Source organism: Bos mutus, chromosome 27 (genome assembly GCF_027580195.1).
Source record: "Bos mutus isolate GX-2022 chromosome 27, NWIPB_WYAK_1.1, whole genome shotgun sequence".
NCBI classification, from domain to species: Eukaryota; Metazoa; Chordata; class Mammalia; order Artiodactyla; family Bovidae; genus Bos; species Bos mutus.
Genome location: NC_091643.1, coordinates 11,049,309 through 11,072,289, shown reverse-complemented (window position 1 = coordinate 11,072,289; position 22,981 = coordinate 11,049,309). Strand labels below are relative to the sequence as shown.

The window sequence follows — 22,981 nt, the reverse complement described above, 5'->3', positions numbered from 1 at the left end:
TATTTAAAGAAACTATTCTATAAGGTTGTATTTTATAAATGTACAAAAAAGAGAGAATTAAATCCAGAGTCAGCATCATGAAAGAAATAATCATGGTTGAGAGGAAATCACTGAAACCAAAGTTGCTTCTTTCAAAAGGAATCAGCAAAAATGGACAAACCTTTATTTAGACCATGAAAAAAGAGAGGTAACATATCACCAAAATTAGAAATGAAAGAGGAGAATCCATACTGCTCTTACATGATTTAAGATAATTATAAGAAAATATACTAAACTAGTATATCCAAGCAAATTAGACAATTTATGTGAAATGGAAAAATTCCTAAGATGCAAATTACCAAAACTGAGTTAAGAAGAGATAGAAATTCTGAATAAGCAAGTGTAAAATTGAATTAGGAACTTAAAATCTTTCCACAAAGTAAAGCCCAGATCCAGATATCTTCACTGGTGAATATTATCAAACATTTAAAGAAGAAATAATAATGTTTGATAACATTGTGTATTGGTGTATGATGTATTGTGTATTGTATGGTGTATTGTGTGGTATACAATACACCACAATCTCTCCTGGAATATGTAAGAGAGAGGAATACTTTAAAACTCATTCTAGATGATGGTGTTACCCTGACACCAATGCCAGATGAAGGCCTCACAAGAAAACTACAGATTAATATTTCTCATGAATACTGATGCAAAAATCCTTTTCAAATTACAAACAGAATCCAGGATCTTGTGAAAAGAATGCCACCATGGCCAAGAGGGATTTATTTCAGTAGTGCACATTGATTTAATTAATGTAGTACACCACATTATTTAAATAAAGGAAAATAAAATACATGATCATTTCAAAATATGCAGAAAACGACGTAGCAATATAACTAATGGAGCATGCTGTGTATAGGACAGAGAACTGTACTAAATGCACTGTAGCGACCTGAATGGGAAGGAATTCTGAAAGGGGAGGATATATGTTTGGCTCTTGAGAATCCCTTGGACTGCAAGGGGATCAAACCAGTCAGTCCAAAGGAAATCAATCCTGAATATTCATTGGAAGGACTGATGCTGAAGCTCCAATATTTGGCCACCTAATACAAAGAGCTGACTCATTAGAGAAGACCCTGATGCTGGGAAAGACTGAAGGCAGGAGGAGAAGGGGATGACAGAGGATGAGATGGTTGGATGGCATCACTGACTTGATGGACATGAGTTTGAGCAAGCCCTGGGAGATGCTGAAGGACAAGGAAGCCGGGCGTGCTGCAGTCCCTGGGGTTGCAAAGAGACGGACATGATCAAGCGACTGAACAACGACAACAAATACCTATGGCTGATTCATATGCTGTGCAGTAGAAACAAAATGCAACATTGTAAAACAACTATGCTCCAGTAAAAATTAATTAAAAATAGAAAATGTAATAACCACTCATTTATAAAGTTGTCTTCAAGTTATAAATAGGAAGGAACTTAACCTGACACAGAGCATCTGTGAAATACCTACAGCTAACATCATACTAATATAAAAATTCTGAGTCCTTTCCCCCTAAAATCAAACAAAAAGCAAGAATACAGACTTCCATTACCTCTATTAAATGCTGTACTAGAGACTCCAGACAGTGTAGTCAGGTAAGAAAAAAGAAATAAAAGACATTCAATTTGGAAGGGAAGAAGCACAACTCTCTTTCTCTCTTTGCAGATAACATGATCTTGCATATATATAATAATCCTAAAGAATCCATCAAAAATACCCTTTAAAACAATTAAATGATTTTATAAAAAATCATGAGATACACACAGTACAAAAATTAATTAAATTTCTATGTAATTGCAATGAACAATCTGAAAATGAAATTAAAATCCCATTCACAGTAGCATAAAAATACTTAGGAATATTCCTGTTCTTTTTTTTTTTTTTAAAGCAGAGTCTTTTTAAACATTTTAGTTATTTATTTGGCTGTGATGGGTTCTAGTTGCAGCATGCAGGATCTTCGCTCTTCTGGGTTAAGGCATCCAGACTTTCTAGTTACTCTTTGGCATGTGGGATCTTAGTTTCCTTACCAGGGATTGAAGCCTCATCCCCTGCATTTCAGGGCACATCCTTAACCACTGGACTGCCAGGGAAGTCCCAGAAATACTCTTAACAATAGAAATGCAGAAGAAATACACTTAAAACATTTGTGAGAAAAAGAAAAAAAATCTAAGTGAGTGATGGAATACTCCATGTGAATGGATTGTAAGACTCAGAATTGTTATGATGACAATTCTGTCCTTTCTTAGAGGTCCCCAGTACTGTCTCTAGGTTTAACGAATCAGTAGAAAACTCAAAGGACTCAGCATATAGCATACTAATGACTATTGCTTTATTATTTATTTATTACAAAGGACACAGAGAAAAATCAGTTTTTCATCATGGATTTCCTTCTTCAATATTTTCTAATTTTCAGTGTGCAGATCTTATATATCCTTAATTAGCATTATTCCTAAGCATTTTATTATTTTTGATGCTATTATAAATAGGATTTTTTTCTTAATTTCTTTTGTAGATCATTTTTACTGTAAAGAAACAATTGATTTTTGTTATGTTGGTTTTGTATCTTGCAACTTTACACAATTCATTTTTATTTAACCGTTTTATGTTTTTCTATATATAGGATGTTGTCATCTGCAAACAGAAATTGTTTGAATGTCATTTATTTCTTTTTCTTGACTCATTGCTCCGACTAGGACTTCCAGTACTAAGTGGAATAGGAGTAGTGAGAGAGGGAGTCCTTGGCTTGTTAGCTGTGGGATTATCTTACGTGGCCCTTATTATGTTGAGGTGCATTCCTTCCTATAGCTAAGTTGATAGTTTTATTATCATGAAAATATATTAACTTTTGTCAGAGTTATTAACAAAGTTATATTAACTTTTTCTGCGTGTATTGAGATGATCATGTTATTTAAATACTTCATTCTGTTCATGTAGTATATTGCATTTATTGATTCATGTATATTCAAGTGAACTTGGATCCCAGGGCTAAATTTCATTTGATGATGGCATATGAACATTTTAATGTGCCATTGAATTTGGTTTGCTAGTATTTTGTTGAGAATTTTTGCATCTGTTTTCATTGGCATGAAGTTTTTTTCCCCTTGAGATGTCTTTGCCTGACTTTGTTCTGAGAGTAATTCTGGTCTTGCAAAATGAGTTTGAAAATGTTTTCTTGCATTCAATTTTTTTTTAAAGTGATTAGGGAGGATTGGCCTTAATTTTTCTTTAACTGTTTAATAGAATTCAACGGAGAAACTGTCAGATCATCCCAGGCTTTTCTTTCTTGAGAGGTCTTTGATAACTAATTCAGTGTCTTTGCCCATTATAGGTTTGTTCAGATTTCCAACTTTTTCATGATTCAACCTTGGAAGGTTATTTCTAGGTTTCTCTTAGGTTATAAAATTTGTTGGTATATAATTATAGTGTCTTATCATCTCTTGTATGTCTGTGATATCTGTTGTAATGCCTCCTCTTTCATTTATAATTTTATGAGTTGTCTCTTTTTTCCCCTGTTAGCCTAGCTAAAAATTTGCCAATTCTGTCTTCTCAAAAAGACCAGCTCTTAGTTTTCTTTGATGTATTTTTTTAATTGTTTTTCAAATCTCTATTTTACTTATTTCTGCTCTAATATGTATTATTACCTTCTTTCTGCTAACTCTGAGCTTGGTTGTTTCTTCAAGTTGGAAAGGATGCTTGATCTGATTTCAGTCTTTTTAAATGTTTTAAGACTTGGCTTTGTCTTATGCTCTATCCTGGAGAATGTTCTACATGTACTTGAAGAGAATGTGTATTCTGGTGCTACTGGATGGAATGTTCTCTGTATGTTTCTTAGGCCCATTAGGTCTGTAATGTTGTTCAAATCTAGTGTTTTGCTATGGATTTTTCTGTTATGGATGATCTAGCCAATATTGAAAGTGTGCTTTTTCTCTTTGTTCCTATAGACAATGCTGTTTAAATGTCATTATATCCCATACTTTCCTTTATGTACATTGACTGAGTTCTCCAAAGAATGTGTGTTCTAAGTTCTGGCTGGTGTAGCCAGCTGACGTTCTCAATGTCATCAGCAATAAATGTACAAAAGTTAAAAAAAAAAAAAAAAAAAAGTGTGGTAATGAAGTCACCTATTATTATTACTGTGTTTGTGACTTTCTGCCTTTAGTTCTGTTAATGTTTGCTTTGCGTATTTAGGTATTCTAAGGTTGGGTGCATATGTATTTGTAATTGTTATGTCCTCTTGATGAATTTATCTCTTTATCATTATATAATAACATTCTGTGTCTCTTGTGACAGTTTTTGACTTAAAGTCTATTTTATATGATATTAGTGTGCCCTCTGATATTTTATCTGATTTTATCTGATATTTCATCTGATATTAGTGTGCATCACTGACTCAATGGACATGAGTTTGCGTGAACTCCAGGAGCTGGTGATGGACAGGGAGGCCTGGCGTTCTCCGGTTCATGGGGTTGCAGAGAGTTGGACACGACTGAGTGACTGAACTGAACTGAAGTGTGCCCTCCCTGCTCTCTTTGCCATTTTCATGGACTACTTATTTCCATCCTTTCGCTTTTTGTGTATTTATATCCTGAAGGCTTAAATGAGTTTCTTGTAGGCAGCGTATAGTTGTCTTGTTTTTAGTTCATCTGTTTACTCTGTGTCTTTTGATTGTTGAATATAATTTATTTACTTTCAAACAGCAAAAGAGACACAGATGTATAGAACAGTCTTTTGGACTCTGTGGGAGAGGGCGAAGGTGGGATGATTTGGGAGAGTGGCATTGAAACATGTATATTATCATATGTGAAACGAATCACCAGTCCAGGTTTGATGCATGAGACAGGGTGCTCGGGGCTGGTGCACTGTGATGACCCAGAGGGATGGGATGGGGAGGGAGGAGGGGGGGTTCAGGATGGGGAACACATGTACATCCGTGGTGGATTCATGTCAATGTATGGCAAAACCACTAGAATATTGTAAAGTAATTAGCCTCCAATGAAAAGAAATAAATTTATATTAAAAATGAATAAATAAAAGAAACGCACATAAAAAAAGTATTGTTTTAAAGGAAGGATTTGCTGTTGCCATAATGTTGCTTTCTGTACATTTTGTAGTTCTTTTGTCCCATTTTTCCTCTTTTACTGTCTTACTTTGTGATGATTTTTTGTGTGTGTGTGTGATGGTATGCTTTGTTTCATTTCTCTTTGTATTTTGTGTTTTGACTAACAGTATTTTCTTTGTGATTATCACAAGACTTATAAAAACATTTTATAGTGATAACAGGCTATTTAAGATAACAGCTTCAATTTCATACAAAATTCTACGCTTTTACTTCTTTCCCCCCACATCTCATGCTATTAATGCTGTTATAACATTTTTTGATAGAGTGCATCCTTGAACAAATTGTTGCAGTTCTAGTTATTTTTAATGCTTTTATTTTTTAACTTTTATATCAGAGTTATAAGTGATTAACATAGCACCACATTATGTATATAGGGCTTCCTAGGTATCTCAGTGGATAAAGAATCCGCTTGCAACACAGGAGGTGCAGGAAACAAAGGTCTGATCCCTGGGTCAGGAGGATCCCCCTGGAGGAGACCATGGCAACTGATTCCAACATTCTTGCTTGGAAAATCCCATGGACAGAGGAGCCTTGCAGGCCACAGTCCTTGGGGGTCACAAAGAGTTGGACACACTAAAGCAACTGAGCATGTGGGCATATTATGTATAGTATTGGAGTATTTGAACTTTACTGAATACTTACTTTTGCCAACGGTTTTTATACTCTTACATGTTTTCATGAAGTTAACTGGCATCTTTTCATTTTGACTTAAAGAACTCTCTTCAGAGGGCATTGTGTATGTGTGTGTGTGTGTGAGAGAGAGAGAGAGAGAGAGAGAAGTCTAGTGGCAATGAACTTCCTCAGCATCTGTTCTTCTGGTAAAGTTTTTCTCTCTTCTTCATTTGTAAAGGACAGCTTTACTAGATACAGTTTTCTTAGCTGGCAAATGTTTTTCTTTGAAATTACCGCCCCGCTCTTCGTGCTACGAGGCTTCTGTTCAGTAGTCTTACAGTCTTATGTGGCTTCCCTTTTGGTACATCTGTTTCCTTTTCTGTCAGTTTTCTGCCCTTTCTCTTTGCTCCTTTTGGGACTAACATACGCATACAGTGTTTATTTTGATGATGTTCCATAAATACCGTAGAGTTTCTTTATTTTTTCTTCTTTGTTCTTCCAGCTGAATAATTTAAAATAATTGTCTATGAGTTCATTGTTTCTTCTGCTTGTTCAACTGTGCTCTTGCAGCTTTTGTGTGAAAATTGTCAGTTCACTTTATTCTTAAGATCCAGAATTTATCTTGTTCCTTAAAAAAAAAAAAAAAAACTCTCTTTGTTCAGTGTCTCATTTTGTCCATGTATTATTTTCCAGATTTTATTTGTCTATCTGTTCTCTCTTATAATTCATTGGACTAACGATGATTAATTTTTCTGTCAGGTAGTTTGTACATCTCCATTTTGGGGTGTCTTCCACAGAGATTTATTTTGTTTCTTTGGTGGTATCTTGTTTCCTTGATTCTTTATGTTCCTTGAAGTCTTGGCATTGCTGTCTTTGCATCTGAAGAAGTCGCCATCTCCTCCTGTGTTAACCAGCTGGCCTTGGGAGACAAGTCAGGCACCAGTCAGCCCAGCTAGAGTTCAGAGTGTCTCTCAGACCTTTCCTGTGGGTGTGTTTACTCCATTCCTCTCACTCCCTCACAGTGGGAAAGATTAGGATTGTATGCTTTCTCTCAGTCTTGCAAAGCCAGTATGAATGTGGAAAGCCTCCCATTTATTTTCCCCAAGGTAGTACCTTGAAGTGTTCAAAGTTGCGCACCTTCTCTGAGTTAGGAGGTTCCGGCCAGCTGCTGACGTCCCTGTGCACCAAGTTGTTGGGGATTCACGTGCGCCATCTGCTGGAGAGTGTGGGTGCTGGCTGTAGATGGGGTGTGTGGCATGCCTGAGCTGTGTGTCCTCAGGCGAGGCATCCTGTTGGCACGAGCCCGTGAGCCAGTTCTTAGGATGCTGGTTGTTGTGCGCCACACGCTGTTGCTGTGAGCTCTTATCCCTTTTCCCTATTCCTCGGTGTCTCCAGGGCCTTCCCTGGAGGCTCAGTGGTAAAGAATCTGCGTGCCAATGCAGGAGACCCGGCTTCGATCCCTGGGTGTGGAGGATCCCCTGGAGAAGGAAATGGCAGCTCAGTCCAGTATTCTTGCCTGGGAAATCAAGAAACCTGGGAAACAAGGTGTCTCCGGACTATTCAACGGTGCCAGTTCCCTCAGCGTTCTGGGTGGGGCAGGATAAAAGTGGGCCTCATGGCCAGTGTCTGACAAGGCTGGGGAAACCCGGCTCTCACATCACTTTCACTTTCCTCTGTTGGAGAAATCACAGGCCACCTTGGGTGAGAGGTGATGTGGATGAAGTGCAACTGTTCTTCTTACCCACTTCAGTGCATCAACTTGCAGATATTTTTACTCTCCAGGGGACTGGAAATTTTTTGGGGGATTCTGTGGCTCCCACAAAGGTGTTCTTATCCATGGTATATACAGTCTGAAAAATCACCTATTTCCCCACTCTACTGATACCTCTCTCCTCCTCTTTTCCATTATTGATCATAGTATAGTATTAATTATTCATATTAATGGTAACTTGAAAAATTAATCAAGTTGTTGAAGACAGCTAGTATAGTGATGTAGAGTCATTACTGTGCCCAAAGGGAATACATTTTCTGCCTCAGAAATCAGATTTACATGCCCACAGGGATACCTGAATAACTGCTGGTGAGACTGGGGCAGTGTTTATGATTCTAATTAGTCTCTGAGCCCAATTATGGAAAGGGATATAGCCCAGGCTACGATTTTTCTGATACAGTAATTTTTTTACTATGCAATTAAGACTGGTGTAATGGTCGAAACAATGAATTTAACCCACTTATCCCTGGTTCAGTTATATAAAGGGACACACCCCTGTACCCAGATTATACATTTTATGTACAGACTGACAGTCTTGGCAAGAATAAAAATATATGTAGAACGACAAGAAAAATAAAATAAAAATATTTTAGGAGAAAATGATGTGAAACAAGGAGTCAGAAGGTTTAAAAAATTAAGGTTATTTGGGAATTAAGAGAGCCATGGAAAGAAAAATAAACCCACTTTAATGAAGGAAGCAAGTACAATGATAAATCTTGGTTCAAATAACTTTTGAGGAACTGGGTATTTAAATACTGAAAAAGAAGTTAGGTGAAATAAGCCCTTCTAATAAACCTATGTACTGTATGATTCCAACTATATGACATTCTGGAAAAGGAAAATTCTAGAGACAGTGAGAAGATCAGTAGTTGTCAGGCACGGAGGAAGAGATGAATAGGAAGAGCATGAAGGACGTTAGGGCACTGCAAGTGCTCACTTATCTCCACCTAGCATGTGAAACAGCAGGAAAGAGCTCTAATATACATGGAGTTTGAGTGATTATGATGTGTCAGTGTAAGGTCGTCAACTGCAAAAAACGCATCATGTACTTGGTTGTGTGCAGCAGGGGTTATAAGGAAAATCTCTGTACTTTCTATGCAATAAAGTTTTAATGATAAAAGAAATTAGAAGAAAAGGAAGATTGCCAATTATACACATATGTAAAAAAAATCTGCATTCTGAAAAAGCAAATAAAATACCTTCTCATTATATTTATATGTGTTTCTTTTAGAAACAATTTTAATTATTGGTTTTGATTTGAATGTTAACTCTGTAAGCTTAGGCAACACAAGTATTGTGTTTTGTCTTCCCACCCATCCCTTGGAGAACTTGTGTCAGATTTGCTGCAGGTAGTGGATACTTGTTGACAATAAGAGAAGTATCCAGAAACTCTCTTTGTGAGGTGTGGCAGTAAATGTTATATAAGCTGGGGCTTCAGTCCACGGATGGAGTCCCAAAGAATCGGACACAACTGAGTGACTGAACAACAACTAGGACCTTGAAGCTGGAAAAATTTTGACTTAGTTGTGTAAGATACTGATGATAGCCATGAGGGTATTGGGGCTTGGGCTGAATAAAAGGCTTTGCCGTGGTGGTATTTAGATATTTGTTTGCAAAAGTAGATATGCATAAAGGGTACCCTGAAGCTATGAGCTAATAGTAAGCACTGAAGAGATTAGAGATATATAATTGGGCAAGTCATTTTTTATAGTTGTTTTCAATGTGGTATGTAAAACAAACCTTCTCTTGTGTGTCCTTCAAACTTTTTTCTAAATGTTTATGAAGCATATTTATTGTTTTGTGAACGGTTGCTTATTTTCTGCTTATGGATGGTGTATGGAGAAGCCAGAGGTTGCACGTGTTGCGTATATTCTTAGTGAGTTGAAAGTAATTTTTATAATCGTTCCTTATCTCTACTTTCTTACTTTTTAATAATTATTGTAGTCTCCTTACCGTTCAGTTTCTCATATCTCACACCATCAACACCCACTCCTTTATGCATAGTAAATTCAATCACCTAAATGTCTGTGCAGCACTTACACAGTTAACATGAAGACGGTTGGCTCATTGCTCTTAGCTACTGGGGTAAAAATGGGTGGAAATTTCAAGCCTGAAGAGAAAGAAAACTACTTGGGTATCATTGATGTATAATTTTTTCTTATGTTTCTTTTTTTCTCCAGATAAAACCAGTTAATACACCTTGCAGAGAAGCAGCTGATGAATGTGACTTTGTAGAATTTTGTACTGGGAATGAATCAATGTGTGTGCCTGACACTTACGCACGTAATGGAGAGCCTTGCGCGTCGGGTGATGCCTTCTGTTATGACGGACGGTGTAGGTCTACTAACAAACACTGTAGCAGATTAATTGGAGAAGGTAATGACCACAGTTTTCCTTGTAGTTTCTAAATTCTGATTATCCCAAATGGTGTTATTTAATGCTATAAAAAATGTAAGTGTAATTTTAAAATAAGTGTATAGTATGTATGTATGTGCTGAGTTGCTTCAGTTGAATCTGACTCTTTTTGCGACCCTGTGGACCATATGGATTGAAGGCAGGAGGAGAAGGGGACAACAGAGGATGAGATGGTTAGATGGCATTACCAACTCAATGGACATGAGTTTGGATAAACTCTGGGAGTTGATGATGGACAGGGAGGCCTGGCATGCCGCACTGGTTCATGGGGTTGCAAAGAGTCGGGCACGACTGAGTGACTGAACTGAACTGAACTGATGGACCATAACCCACCAGGCTCCTCTTTGCATGGGATTCTCCAGGCAAGAATACTGCAGTGGGTTGTCGTGCCCTCTTCCAGGGGATCTTCCCAACCCAGGGATCGAACCCATGTCTGTTAGATCTAGATGCATTGTGCAGGCAGGTTCTCTACCACCAGCGCCACCTGGGAAGCCCATGCTATGTATAGGCCCAGTGTATATTAATGTTAAAGGAAGTAAAATTTTCTTGATTCTGAGAAAAAGCTTCAGGAGGAGGAAATGGCAACCCACTCCAGTATTCTGGCCAGAGAATCCCATGGACAGAGGAGCCTGGTGGGCTACAGTCCATGGGGTCACAGAGTCGGATATAACTGAAGCAACTTACACACTCACAATGTTTTCCACAGTGGCTCCGCCAATTTACATTCCTGCCGACAGTGTATGAGGATTCCTTTATTCACATTCTCTCCAGTATGTGTTATTCATGTTCTTTTTGATGATAGCCATTCTGACCAGGTGATATTGTTGTTTTATTTGCATTTCTCTCTTTGACATCTATTCATGCACTTGATGGCCATTCACATTTCCCTTTTGGGAAAATGTCTCTTCAGTACTTCTGTCCACTTGAATATTTATTAATCATTACTTTGTTATGTGGTGTCTGCAACAAAAGCAGAACAAGTTTATAGTCAATGACAAATGGTTCAGTTGAAGCAGATCATCGACTGTTAGGTCAGATACAGAAGAGAAACAGCTATCCAGCAAAAGCTGGCTGAAACACAGCTTTGGATCGTATCATTTCTGATGCTTTATCTATTTTCTGTGATATATCAAATTATCCTTCAGAATCATACATGGTTCAGTTTTTTGATGGGTCGGTTCTAAAAACAAAAAATTCATGCTGATTTTCAGAGCTTGAACTGCTGTTTCCTCTGTCAACTGCGTCAGTCACAGTTTGATCAGAGAAGCAGAACCCCTAGGAGATACACGGAATGTGGGACTTATGTAGAAGTTTGAGCTTATGATCCACCTCATCAGCTCATTGTTTGACTTCTACTTTAGCTGATTTTTATTTTTCCTCTAAATATTTTCCTAAAAATGTGAAGAGAAACTGCCAAATCACCATGCACTATATTAATACATTCAAGAGAGCAGAGCAACAACATGGTTCAAAATGATCTCTGGACACCAGCTGCAGGATGACTCTTCCAAGCTTTCATTAAAACAGTCATGAAAATTCTGTAAAAGACAAAATGCATAAAATGAAAAATGAAAAGAGGTAAACAAAATGATGACAATATCGGAATGAACTCTATTAAACCTTGAAGTACATGGAATAAGATTGATGAGAATCTTCCTGTTATGGAAGATTAACAAAATGATATGTTAAGTCTGTTAAAATATTCAAAGAGTACAATTTAACTGATCTAAGAAAGTGAAGAGGAACTAAAAAGCCTTTTGTTGAAAGTGAAAGAGGAGAGTGAAAATATTGGCTTAAAACTCGACATTCAGAAAACGAAGATCATGGCATCTTGTCCCATCACTTCATGGCAAGTAGATGGGGAAACAGTGGAAACAGTGTCAGACTTTATTTTTCTGGGCTCCAAAATCACTGCAGATGGTGATTGTAGCCATGAAATTAAAAGACACTTTACTTACTCCTTGGAAGAAAAGTTATGACCAACCTAGATAGCATATTCAAAAGCAGAGACATTACTTTGCCAACAAAGGTCCGTCTAGTCAAGGCTATGGTTTTCCCTGTGGTCATGTATGGATGTGACAGTTGGACTGTGAAGAAGGCTGAGTGCCAAAGAATTGATGCTTTTGAACTGTGGTGTTGGAGAAGACTCTTGAGAGTCCCTTGGACTGCAAGGAGATCCAACCAGTCCATTCTAAAGGAGACCAGCCCTGGGGTTTCTTTGGAAGGAATGATGCTAAAGCTGAAACTCCAGTACTTTGGCCACCTCATGCGAAGAGTTGACTCATTGGAAAAGACTCTGATGCTTGGAGGGATTGGGGGCAGGAGGAGAAGGGGACGACAGAGGATGAGACGGCTGGATGGCATCACTGACTCGATGGACGTGAGTCTGAGTGAACTCCAGGAGTTGGTGATGGACAGGGAGGCCTGGCGTGCTGCGATTCATGGGGTCGCAAAGAGTCGGACACGACTGAGCGACTGAATTGAACTGAAGCAAATTTTATTTTTTTGCTTCATGAAGCAGACGATCTCCCCTCTCAGGAGTCCAGAGAACTATGAAACAAGGAAACAGGACTGTGAGCTTGCATAAAAGAAGGCAATCAGGGAATAAAGGAAAAGTATTTAGCTTCCACCAATTGACTGGAATTGCATATCAGACCTTATTTAGAACAAAGAAATCATTACAGATTCTTGGTGGTTGGGTTTGGCTGGCTGGATATACTGTGTTTCTGGTCAAGGGGAGTATTTATAGGGCCGTGAAAGTTATCTATGTTTTGGTTTGCTGACCTGGCATCCACCAGGAATGGCTCCATCTTGGGCCTAGAAATTTATTTCAGTAAGTCCTAATATCCCCAGTAGCTCAAATATGGGTTTATTTGTAAATGGAGTCTGTACAGAGATAATCCAGTGAAAGTGAGGTCATTAGACTGGTGCCCTTATAAAAGGGGAAATTTAGGCATTCCACAGAGGGGAAGCAATCTATAAACAAAGTGAGAAGATGGCCAGGTGACTGGAATGATACATCAATAAGCCAAGGAATTCCAGGGATTGCCAGTAAACGTCAGAAGCTAGAAAAGACAAGGAACATTCTCCTCTAGAGACTTCAGAGAGAGGACAGCCCTGCCCACATCCTAGCTTCCGACTTTAGTCTCAAGAACTGTGAGAAAACAAATTTCTGTTATTTTATGCCACCTAGTTTTTGATGCTTTGTTACAGCAGCCCCAGGAAACTAATAGGCTAGCAATGGTTCCTCACATGGGATAATTCATAGTATGGTCCTATGACAACTCTTTTTAATGTATTCTTCATCCTAGCTCACCCTCTTCAGGTTGGCGTCTAAACTGTGCTAAAAACTCCCATGGGCACCCATCGTCTACCTTGAAAATTGCTTCAGATTTGCCTTGTATGTGTTGTTGTTGCTCTTCAGTTGCTCAGTCATGTCCAACACTTTGCAACCCCATGGACTGCAGCACGCCAGGTTTCCCTGTCCTTCATTTTTGAGTTAGCTTAAACTCATGTACATTGAGTCAGGGATGCATTTCATCCTCTGTGCCCCCTTCTCCTCTTGCCCTTAGTCTTTCCCAGCACCAGAGTCTTTTCCAGTGAGTCGGCTCGTCGCATCAGGTGGTCAAACTATTGGAGCTTCAACTTCAGCATCAGGCCTTCCAATGAATATTCAGGGTTGATTTCCTTTAGGATTGACTGGCTTGGTCTCCTAGCTGTCCAAGGGACTCTCAAGACTCTTCTCCAGCACAATAGTTCAAAAGCATCAGTTCTTCAGCGCTCAACCTTCTTTATGGTTCAGCTCTCACATCCACACATGACTACTAGAAGTACCATAGCTTTGGCCATATGGACCTTTGTTGGCAACATGATGTCTCTGTTTTTTTTTTTTTTAATATGTTGTGTAGGGTTGTCATAGCTTTTCTTCCAAGGATCAACTGTCTTTTAATTTCATGAGTTCAGTCACTCTCCGCAGTGATTTTGGAGCCCAAGAAAATAAAGTCTGGCATTGTTGCCAATTTTTCCCCATCTGTTTACCATGAAGTGATGGGACTGGATGCTAAAATCTTAGATTTTTGAATGTTGAATTTTAAGCCAGCTTTTTCACTGTCCTCTTTCATCTTCATCAAGAGGCTCTTTAGTTCTTATTTGCTTTCTGCTGTTAGAGTGGTGTCATCTGCATATCTGAGGTTATTGATATTTCTCCCTTCAATCTTGATTCCAGCTTCTGCTTCATCCAGTCTGGCATTTCACATGATGTACTCTGCATATAAGTTAAAATAAGCAGGGTGACAGTATATAGCCTGGATGTACTCCTTTCCCAATTTGGAACCAGTCTGTTGTTCCGTGTCCAGTTCTAACTATTGTTTCTTGACCTGTATACAGGTTTTGCAGGAGGCAGGTAAGGTGGTCTGATATTCCCACCTCTTTCAGAATTTCCGCATTTTGCTGTGATCCACACAGTGAAAGGCTTTAACATAGTCAATGAAGCAGAACTAGATGTTTTTCTGGAATTCTCTTGCTTTTTCTGTGATACAGTGGATGTTGGCAATTTGATCTCTGGTTCCTCTGCCTTTTCTAAATTCAACTTGTACATCTGAAAGTTCTCGGTTCACATACTAGTTTGAAGGATTTTGAATCCTAGTTTGAAGGATTTTGAGCATTACCTTGCTAGTGTGTGAAATGAGAACAATTGTGCGGTAGTTTGAGCATTCTTTGGCATTGCCTTTCTTTGGGATTGGAATGAAAACTGACCTTTTCCAGACCTGTGGCCACTGCTGAGTTTTCCAAATTTGCTGGCATATTGAGTGTAGCACTTTCTCAGCATCATCTTTTTAGGATTTAAAATAGTTCAGCTGGAATTCCATCACCTCCATTAACTTTGTTTGTGGTAATGCTTCCTAAGACCCACTTGAATTCACACAACAGGATATCTGGCTCTAAGTGAGTGATCATACCAACGTGGTTATTTGGGTCATAATAATTCAGTCAACCTTTTCTGTACAATTTCTTTTTTCTTTTAGGGGCTAGAGGTGCTCCATTTGCTTGTTTTGACGAAATAAATGCAAGAGGAGATAGATATGGAAACTGTGGCAGGGGTTTTTGTTTGTTTAGGTATGTATTTAGAAAATTATAATTTTGTTTGGAATATAGCTTGTATATTGCTAAGATTCTGGAATACATGTACAAACTAAGATGCCATTTTATAACAGGTTTTCTCTGTTTTATGATCTGAGCTGAACAATACTACCTACTTCCTACAGATAACATATGTCCAATAGCTATAATGTTATATCAGTGATGATAAAAATCATGTCTATTGACGGGATGAGGTAGTCATTGTGTGAAGTCCTTTATATATACTTATATTTATACTATGTATTTAAATGTATGTTTGTATATATCAAATGTTTGTAGTTAGAATCATTTATTCCATTTTACTAATGAAAAATATGGAACACCTGTAATCACTTGCTCAAATTTCAGAAGCTAATATAGAACAGATCAGGGCTGTCAGATTGCAAAAATAGTTCATTTTTCCCTTGCTACATTTCCTCACAAAACACAGAGAGCCACATCATACATGAATTGATATGCTCCTAAAATTTACTTAGAGAAAACATTTGAAATTTGGATTTAAATTATCAAAATACTTTTTAAAGTTAGCTGTATCAGCAATCTACTTTATTTCTGTAAATAATAAGAGTTTTTTTCCCTTCTTTATGCTTTTAGTCACACATTGTGCGGAAAATTAGTTTGTGCCTGGCCATATAAAACTTTAGTATCACAACCAAATTTATCTGTGATCTATACGCATGTACGAGATGAAATATGTGCATCAGCATTTCTGAATGCTGAGAAGTTACCTAGAGACACATTTACCACAGTTCAAAAACCTGAAGACAGAGATGAAACATTTGTAGAAGATGGCACTATATGTGGTCCTGAAATGGTAATTAGAAGTAAAAATTTTAAGTGTTTTAACAATTATATTTTATACTTATGCTGATTTTGACAATATACCAACCAATGCTTTTAAAAATAGCCTTATAGAGGTATCATTTATCATAAAAGTCGTTCATGGTAAGTGCACAGTTCATTCAGTTCAGTCACTTAATCGTGTCCCACTCTTGGTGATCCTATAGACTGCAGCATGCCAAGCTCCCCTGTCAATCACCAACTCCCAGAGCTTACTTATGTCCATCGAGTCGGTGATGCTATTCAACCATCTCATCCTCTGTCATCCCCTTCTCCTCCCACCTTCAATTTTCCTCAGCATCAGGGTCTTTTCCAATGAGTCAGTTTTTCGCATCAGGTGGCCAAAGGACTGTAGCTTCAGCTTCAGGATCAGTCCTTCCAATGAGTATTCAAGACTGATTTCCTTTAGGATGGACTGGTTGGGTCTCCGTACAGTACAAGGGACTCTCAAGAGTCTCCTTCAACACCACAGTTCAAAAGTGTCAATTCTTTTGTGCTCAGCTTTCTTTATAGTCCAACTCTACATACATACATGACTACTGGAAAAACCATAGCTTTGACTAGACGGACCTTTGTCAGCAAAGTAATGTCTCTGCTTTTTTATATGCTGTCTAGGTTGGTCATAACTTTTCTTACAAGGAACAAGAGTCTTTTAATTTCATGGCTGCGGTCATGATCTGCAGTGATTTTGGAGCTGCCAAAAATAAAGTCTGTCACTGTTTTCACTGTTTCCCCATCTATTTGCCATGAAATGATCGGACTGGATGACATGATCTTAGTTTGCTGAATGTTGAGTTTTAAGCCAACTTTTTCCGTCTCCTCTTTCACTTTCATCAAGAGGCTCTTTAGTTTTTCTTCACTTTCTGCCATAAGGGTGATGTCATCTGTGTATCTGAGCTATGATATTTCTCTCAGCAATCTTGGTTCCAGCTTCTGCTTCATCCAGCCGGGCATTTCACTTGATGTACTCTGCATATAAGTTAAATAAGCAGGGTGACAATATACAGCCTTGATGTACTCCTTTCCCAATTTGGAACCAGTCTGTTGTTCCATGTCCAGTTCTAACTGTTGCTTCCTGACCTGCATACAGATTTCTCAGGAGGCAGGTAAGGTTGTCTGTTATTCCTATTTCTTTAAAAGTTTTCCACAGTTTGTTGTGATCCACAAGCCAAAGGTTTTGGCATAGTCATTAAAGAAGAGCTAGATGTTTTTCGGGAACTCTCTTGCTTTTTCTATGATCCAGTGGATGTTAGTAATTTGATCTCTGGTTCCTCTGCCTTTCCTAAATTCAGCTTGTACATCTTGAAGTTGTCAATTCACATACTGTTGAAGCCTAGCTTGAAGGATTTTGAGCATTGCCTTGCTAGCATGTGAAATGCGAAGAATTGTACGGTAGTTTGAACATTCGTTAGTATTGCCCTTCTTTGGGATTGGAATGAAAATTGACCTTTTCCAAACCTGTGGCCACTGCTGAGTTGTCCACATTTGCTGGCATATTGAGTGCAGCGCTTTAAAAGCATCATCTTTTAGGATTTGAAATAGCTCAGGTGGAATTCCATCACCTCCACTAGCTTTGTTTGTAGTAATGCTTCTTAATGCCTACTTGACTTCACACTTCTGGATGTCTGGCTCTAGGTGAGTGAACCCACCATCATGGTTGTCCAGTTTACTATGATCTTTTTCGTATAGTTCTTCTATGTTTTCTTGCTACCTCTTCATAATTTCTTCTGCTTCTGTTACTTCCTTGCTGTTTCTGTCTTTTGTTGTGTGCATCTTTACATGAGATGTTTCTTTCATATCTCTTAATGTTCTTGAAGAGATCTTTAGTCTTTCCCATTCTACTGTTTTCCTCTATTTCTTTGCATTGTTCACTTAAGAAGCCTTTCTTTTCTCTCCTTGTTATTCTCGGGAAGTCTGCATTCAGTTGAGTATATCTCTCCTTTTCTTCTTTGCCTTTTGCTTCTTTTCTTTTCTCAGCTATTTGTAGGGCCTCCTCAGACACCATTTGACTTCTTTCATTTCTTTCTCTTGGGGATGTTTTTTGTCACTGCCTCCTGTACAGTGTTATGAACCTCCATCCATAGTTCTTCAGGCATTCTATCTAACAGACCTAATACCTTGAATCTGTTTTATCACCTCCACTGTATAATCATAATGGATTTGATTTAGGTCATGCCTGAGTGGCCTAGTGGTTTTCCCTTCTTTCTTCAATTTCAGCCTAAATTTTGCACTAAGGAGCTCATGATCCAAGCCACAATCAGCTCCAGGTCTTGTTTTTTCCTGATTGTATAGAGCTTCACTTCTTTGGCTGCAAAGAATATAATTAATCTGATTTTGGTATTGACCATTTAGTGATGTTCATGTGTAGACTTGTCTCTTGTAGGAAGAGGATGTTTGCTGTGACCAGTGTATTGGCCTTTGCTGTGCTTCATTTTGTACTCTAAGGCCAAAACTTGCCTGTTACTGAAGGTATCTCTTGATTCCTCCTTTTGCATTCCAGTCTGCTATAATGAAAAGGACATCTTTTTTTGATGTTAGTTCTAGACGTCTTGTACATCTTCATAGAACTGTTCAACTTCCTTCGGCATTATTAGCTGGACATAGACTTGTATTACTGTGAAGTTCAGTGTTTTTCCTTGGAAACAAACAGATCATTCTGTCATTTTTGAGATTTCATTCAAGTACTGCATTTCAGATTCTTTTGTTGACTATGAGGGCTCCTCCATTTCTTCTAAGGGATTCTTGCCCACAATAGTAGATATAATGATCATCTCAATGAAATTTGCACTTTCCCATCTGTTTTAGTTCACTGATTTCTAAAGTGTTGATGTGTACTCTTGTCATTTCCTGCTTGACCATGTCCAATTTATCTTGATTCATGGACCTAATATTCCATGTTCCCATGTGATATTGTTGTTTACAGCATCAGAGTTTACTTTCAGTACCAGACACATTCACAACTGAGCATCCTTTCCACTTTGGCCCAGTCTCTTCATTCTTTCTGCAGGTACTTCTCTGCTCTTCTGCAGTAGCACACTTAAGTCTAGTTTTCTAGTTATTTATTGTGTGTGTACTCAGTCAATTGTATCAGACACTTCTGCGACCCCACAGACTCCTCTGTCCATGGGTTAGTATTCCAGATAAGAATACTGGAGTGGGTCTCCATTTCCTCCTCCAGGAGAGCTTCCCTACTCAGGAACTCAGGGATAGAGTCTATGTATGCTGTGTCTCCTGCCTTGGCAGGTGGATTTTTTTTTTTTAACCATTGAGCCACCTGGGAATCTTGCAGGACAATAAGTGTGGACCATTATCAAGAGTATAAATAATTACATTGCCATTAAAAGTGAAGAAACAGTAAAAGTTTTGTTTCTGAATTTTAAGAGACATGTGGAGCCAGTTACTAGTTTAAAATGTTTCATTTCAGTTTATAAAAGCATATAGCTAATGAAGTGAAGAATAGAAATGCATCAAGGCTAAGGTTTTTCCATTAGTCATGTATGGATGTGAGAGTTGGACTGTGAAGAAAGCTGCACACCTAAGAATTGATGCTTTTGAACTGTGGTGTTGGAGAAGATTCTTGAGAGTCCCTTGGACTGCAAGGAGATTCAACCAGTCCATTCTAAAGATCAGTCCTGGGTGTTCTTTGGAAGGAATGATGCTAAAGCTGAAACTCCAGTACTTTGGCCACCTCATGCAGAGAGTTGACTCATTGGAAAAGACTCTGATGCTGGGAGGGATTGGGGGCAGGAGAAGGGGACGACAGAGGATGAGATGGTTGGATGGCATCACTGACTCGATGGATGTGAGTTTGAGTGAACTCCAGGAGCTGGTGATGGACAGGGAGGCCTGGTGTGCTGCAATTCGTGGGGTCACAAAGAGTTGGACATGACTGAGTGACTGAACTGAATTGAAATGAACTGAAGGAAAAAGAAAAGCTTTCTCATTTATCATCAGAAAAGCATAACCACAATTAATTTTTCTCATTATTTAATTTATCCCTGAATAATTAATTTTTACTCTCTGGATCTTGAGTTAGCAGTTTGCTTTTGTATGGCATTTTATTTTTGGATATAAAGGATTCCAGTAAATTCTGATTCAGCCATATAATATATCTAATTCACACCATAGTGAAATTGTCTAATCAGTGTCAGCTTAAGTTCCATATCCTGTACCTATGAGTCTAATTCTTAAATTCAAATAGTTTAGAATACCTTATAGGATCCTTTCTACATGTCAGTGAAGACTTAGTTTCTATCCTGTATCTGAAAGCACAAACTACCAGTTGATCAAAAGCTTATGAAGTTTGAATGGTTAATTTATTAGAGTCACCAATAGTATGAAAATGGAGAAAAACAAAATCTCTTATTGGAGCACAGGAGTGTGATAACTGTTGATTAAGTGTTTGATCAAAGTTTCTCTTAAGGATAAGAGAATATTATGGAGAGAAATGAACTTGATTTTCTATGAGCTTTCAATTCATTCTTGTAACATATACAATATATGCTGAGACCAATAGTTTTGCTTATATTAATAACATTTAAAATTAACCTAGGGAAGGCTGGCTGAATTTCTTTGACAGTTCATCCTATGCACCTCTTTTTAAAAAATTTATTTATTTTTTATTGAAGGATGATTGCTTACAGAATTGTGCTGTTTTCTGTCAAACCTCAATATGAATCAGCCATAGGTATATATATATCTCTTCCCTTTTGAACCTCCCTCCCCATCCCACCCCTCTATGTTGATACAGAGCCCTGTTTGAGTTTCATGAGCCATACAGCAAATTCCCATTGGCTATCTGTTTTACATATGGTAATGTAAGTTTCCATGTTACTCTTTCCATACATCTCATCCTCTCCTTCCTTCTCCCCATGTCCATAAGTCTGTTCTCTATGACTGTTTCTTCATTGTTGCCCTGCAAATAAGTTCTTCAGTACCATTTTTCTAGATTCCATATATATGTGTTAGAATATGGTATTTATTTTTCTCTTTCTGACTCACTTTACTCTGTATAATAGGTTCTAGGTTCATCCACCTCATTAGAACTGACTCAAATGTGTTCCTTTTTATGGCTGAGTAATATTCCATTGTGTATATGTACCACAACTTCTTTATCCATTCATCTGTCGATGGACATCTAGGTTGCTTCCATATTCTGGCTGTTGTAAATAGTGCTGCAATGAACAATGGGATACATGTGTCTCTTTCAATTTTGGTTTCCTCAGGGTATATACCTAGGAGTGGGATTGTTGGGTCATATGGCGGTTTTATTCCTAGTTTTTTAAGGAATCTCCGTACTGTCATCCTATGCAGCTCCTACATTGCTATTTAACTGAGAAGTAATGGAGACTATCATAAATTAGGAGTTTGGAGTTAAGATATACATTACTATGTATAAAATAGGTATATAACAACAGTCTACTGTATACCACAGGGGTCTATATTCAGTGTGTTGCAGTAACATATAATACAAAAGAATCTGTAAAAGAATCATCATTGCATGTGTGCTCAATCTTGTTTGACTCTTTCTGTCCCCATGGACTGCATCCCACCAGGCTCCTCTGTCCATGGGTTTTTCCAGGCAAGAATACTGAAGTGGGTTGCCATTTCCTACACCAGAGGAAAAAGAATATATATATACACATCTGAATTACTTTGTTGTACACCTGAAGCTAACACAACATTGTAAATTAGCTATACTTAAATTTTAAAATGAATTAAAAAATAAAGATATAAAATTCTTCTCAGTTGCAGTTAGGAACAATAGTTTCTGTTGTTTTGTAAAAAGCCCTTACAGTGTGATGCATTTTCATTAAAAATTTAGTATCTTACAAAAATAAATAAATAATGGAGAATACCAAACAAATTTAAGTATTTCTAGCATTCTTCTATTTATGAGATAGGAGGTCAAATCTGTTACTTTCTGTTTGCAATCTCAGAAATTTCAAAAATAGTTTTAAGTATTAAAAAAATGACCCCCCAATTTTTTTGACTTTAGACTCAGAACTGGTAAGATAAAAATCACCACAGTTGCCCAAGGTGGTATGGTCACTTAATTAAAAAGATTATTGGTATATAGTAAAATTTGCTTAGCTCCCTGTTAACCAGAGTGACAATGCAAGGGCTCCCATATCAATAGGTGAGTGTAGTAAAATTATACAGAACTTTAGCTCTTTCAAAAATATGTGGAAGTTTTAAAAATAACCATTTACATGATACAAAGCCAGAAAATTATTTTGGTGAACTACTGAATCTCTCCCATTTAGGTGAATTACAGAAATAAAGAAAAATTGTACTGCCTCTATTCCTAGAAAATTCCATGGATGGAGGAGCCTGGTGGGCTACAGTCCATGGGGTCACAAAGAGTCGGACACGACTGAGTGACTTCATGATGACGACGACCTCTATTAAGAGCAAATTAAATACTTCACAACCAATTTCTAGGTATACAATTCTTAAAAATCCAAATTCTAAATTTACATCAATACAGTATTCAGTTCAGTTCAGTTCGTTCAATCGTGTCCAACTCTTTGTGACCCCATGAACCGCAGCACTCCAGGCTTCCCTGGTAGACACCAGCTGCTGGAGTATACCCAAACCCATGTGCATTGAGTTGGTGATGCCATCCAACCATCTCATCCTCAGTCAGGCTCTACAGTATTCACAGGCACATTCTAAAATTATCTTATGATTGATCCCATCAAAACTGAACAGTTGTTACTAAAATTTTTCAGACTCATTATTTTTTTGATTACAGGTATTATAAACAAAATAAAGGTTACTTTGCACAAAATATAATATTCTGTATTCATTTAAATCTTGACTTTGGCTATCTTCTTTTATATTCTGAAATAATCAGATATAACATTAAGATAAAACTAGTTTGTCTTTTTTTTTTTTTTAAATTTTATTTTATTTTTAAACTTTACATAATTGTATTAGTTTTGCCAAATATCAAAAAAGCTAGTTTGTCTTTTGAAAAGCAATTACACAACCCATTACCCTGAGATGGTTGTCTTCTGCCATTATTGCTACTAATATGTCCCAACTGTATAATTAT

The 22,981-nt window shown here is 37.7% G+C and overlaps 1 protein-coding gene across 1 annotated transcript in view; it reads left to right on the top strand.

Moving 5' to 3' along the window:
- Window positions 1-22,981, top strand: part of LOC102268068 (disintegrin and metalloproteinase domain-containing protein 5-like) — a 112,184-nt gene that overhangs the window by 41,094 nt on the left and 48,109 nt on the right. Inside the window, exons 7-9 of the mRNA XM_070364107.1 lie at window positions 9,708-9,903; window positions 14,967-15,057; window positions 15,676-15,895. Coding sequence (XP_070220208.1) covers window positions 9,708-9,903; window positions 14,967-15,057; window positions 15,676-15,895 — 507 coding nt within the window. The remainder of the gene's footprint in view (window positions 1-9,707; window positions 9,904-14,966; window positions 15,058-15,675; window positions 15,896-22,981) is intronic.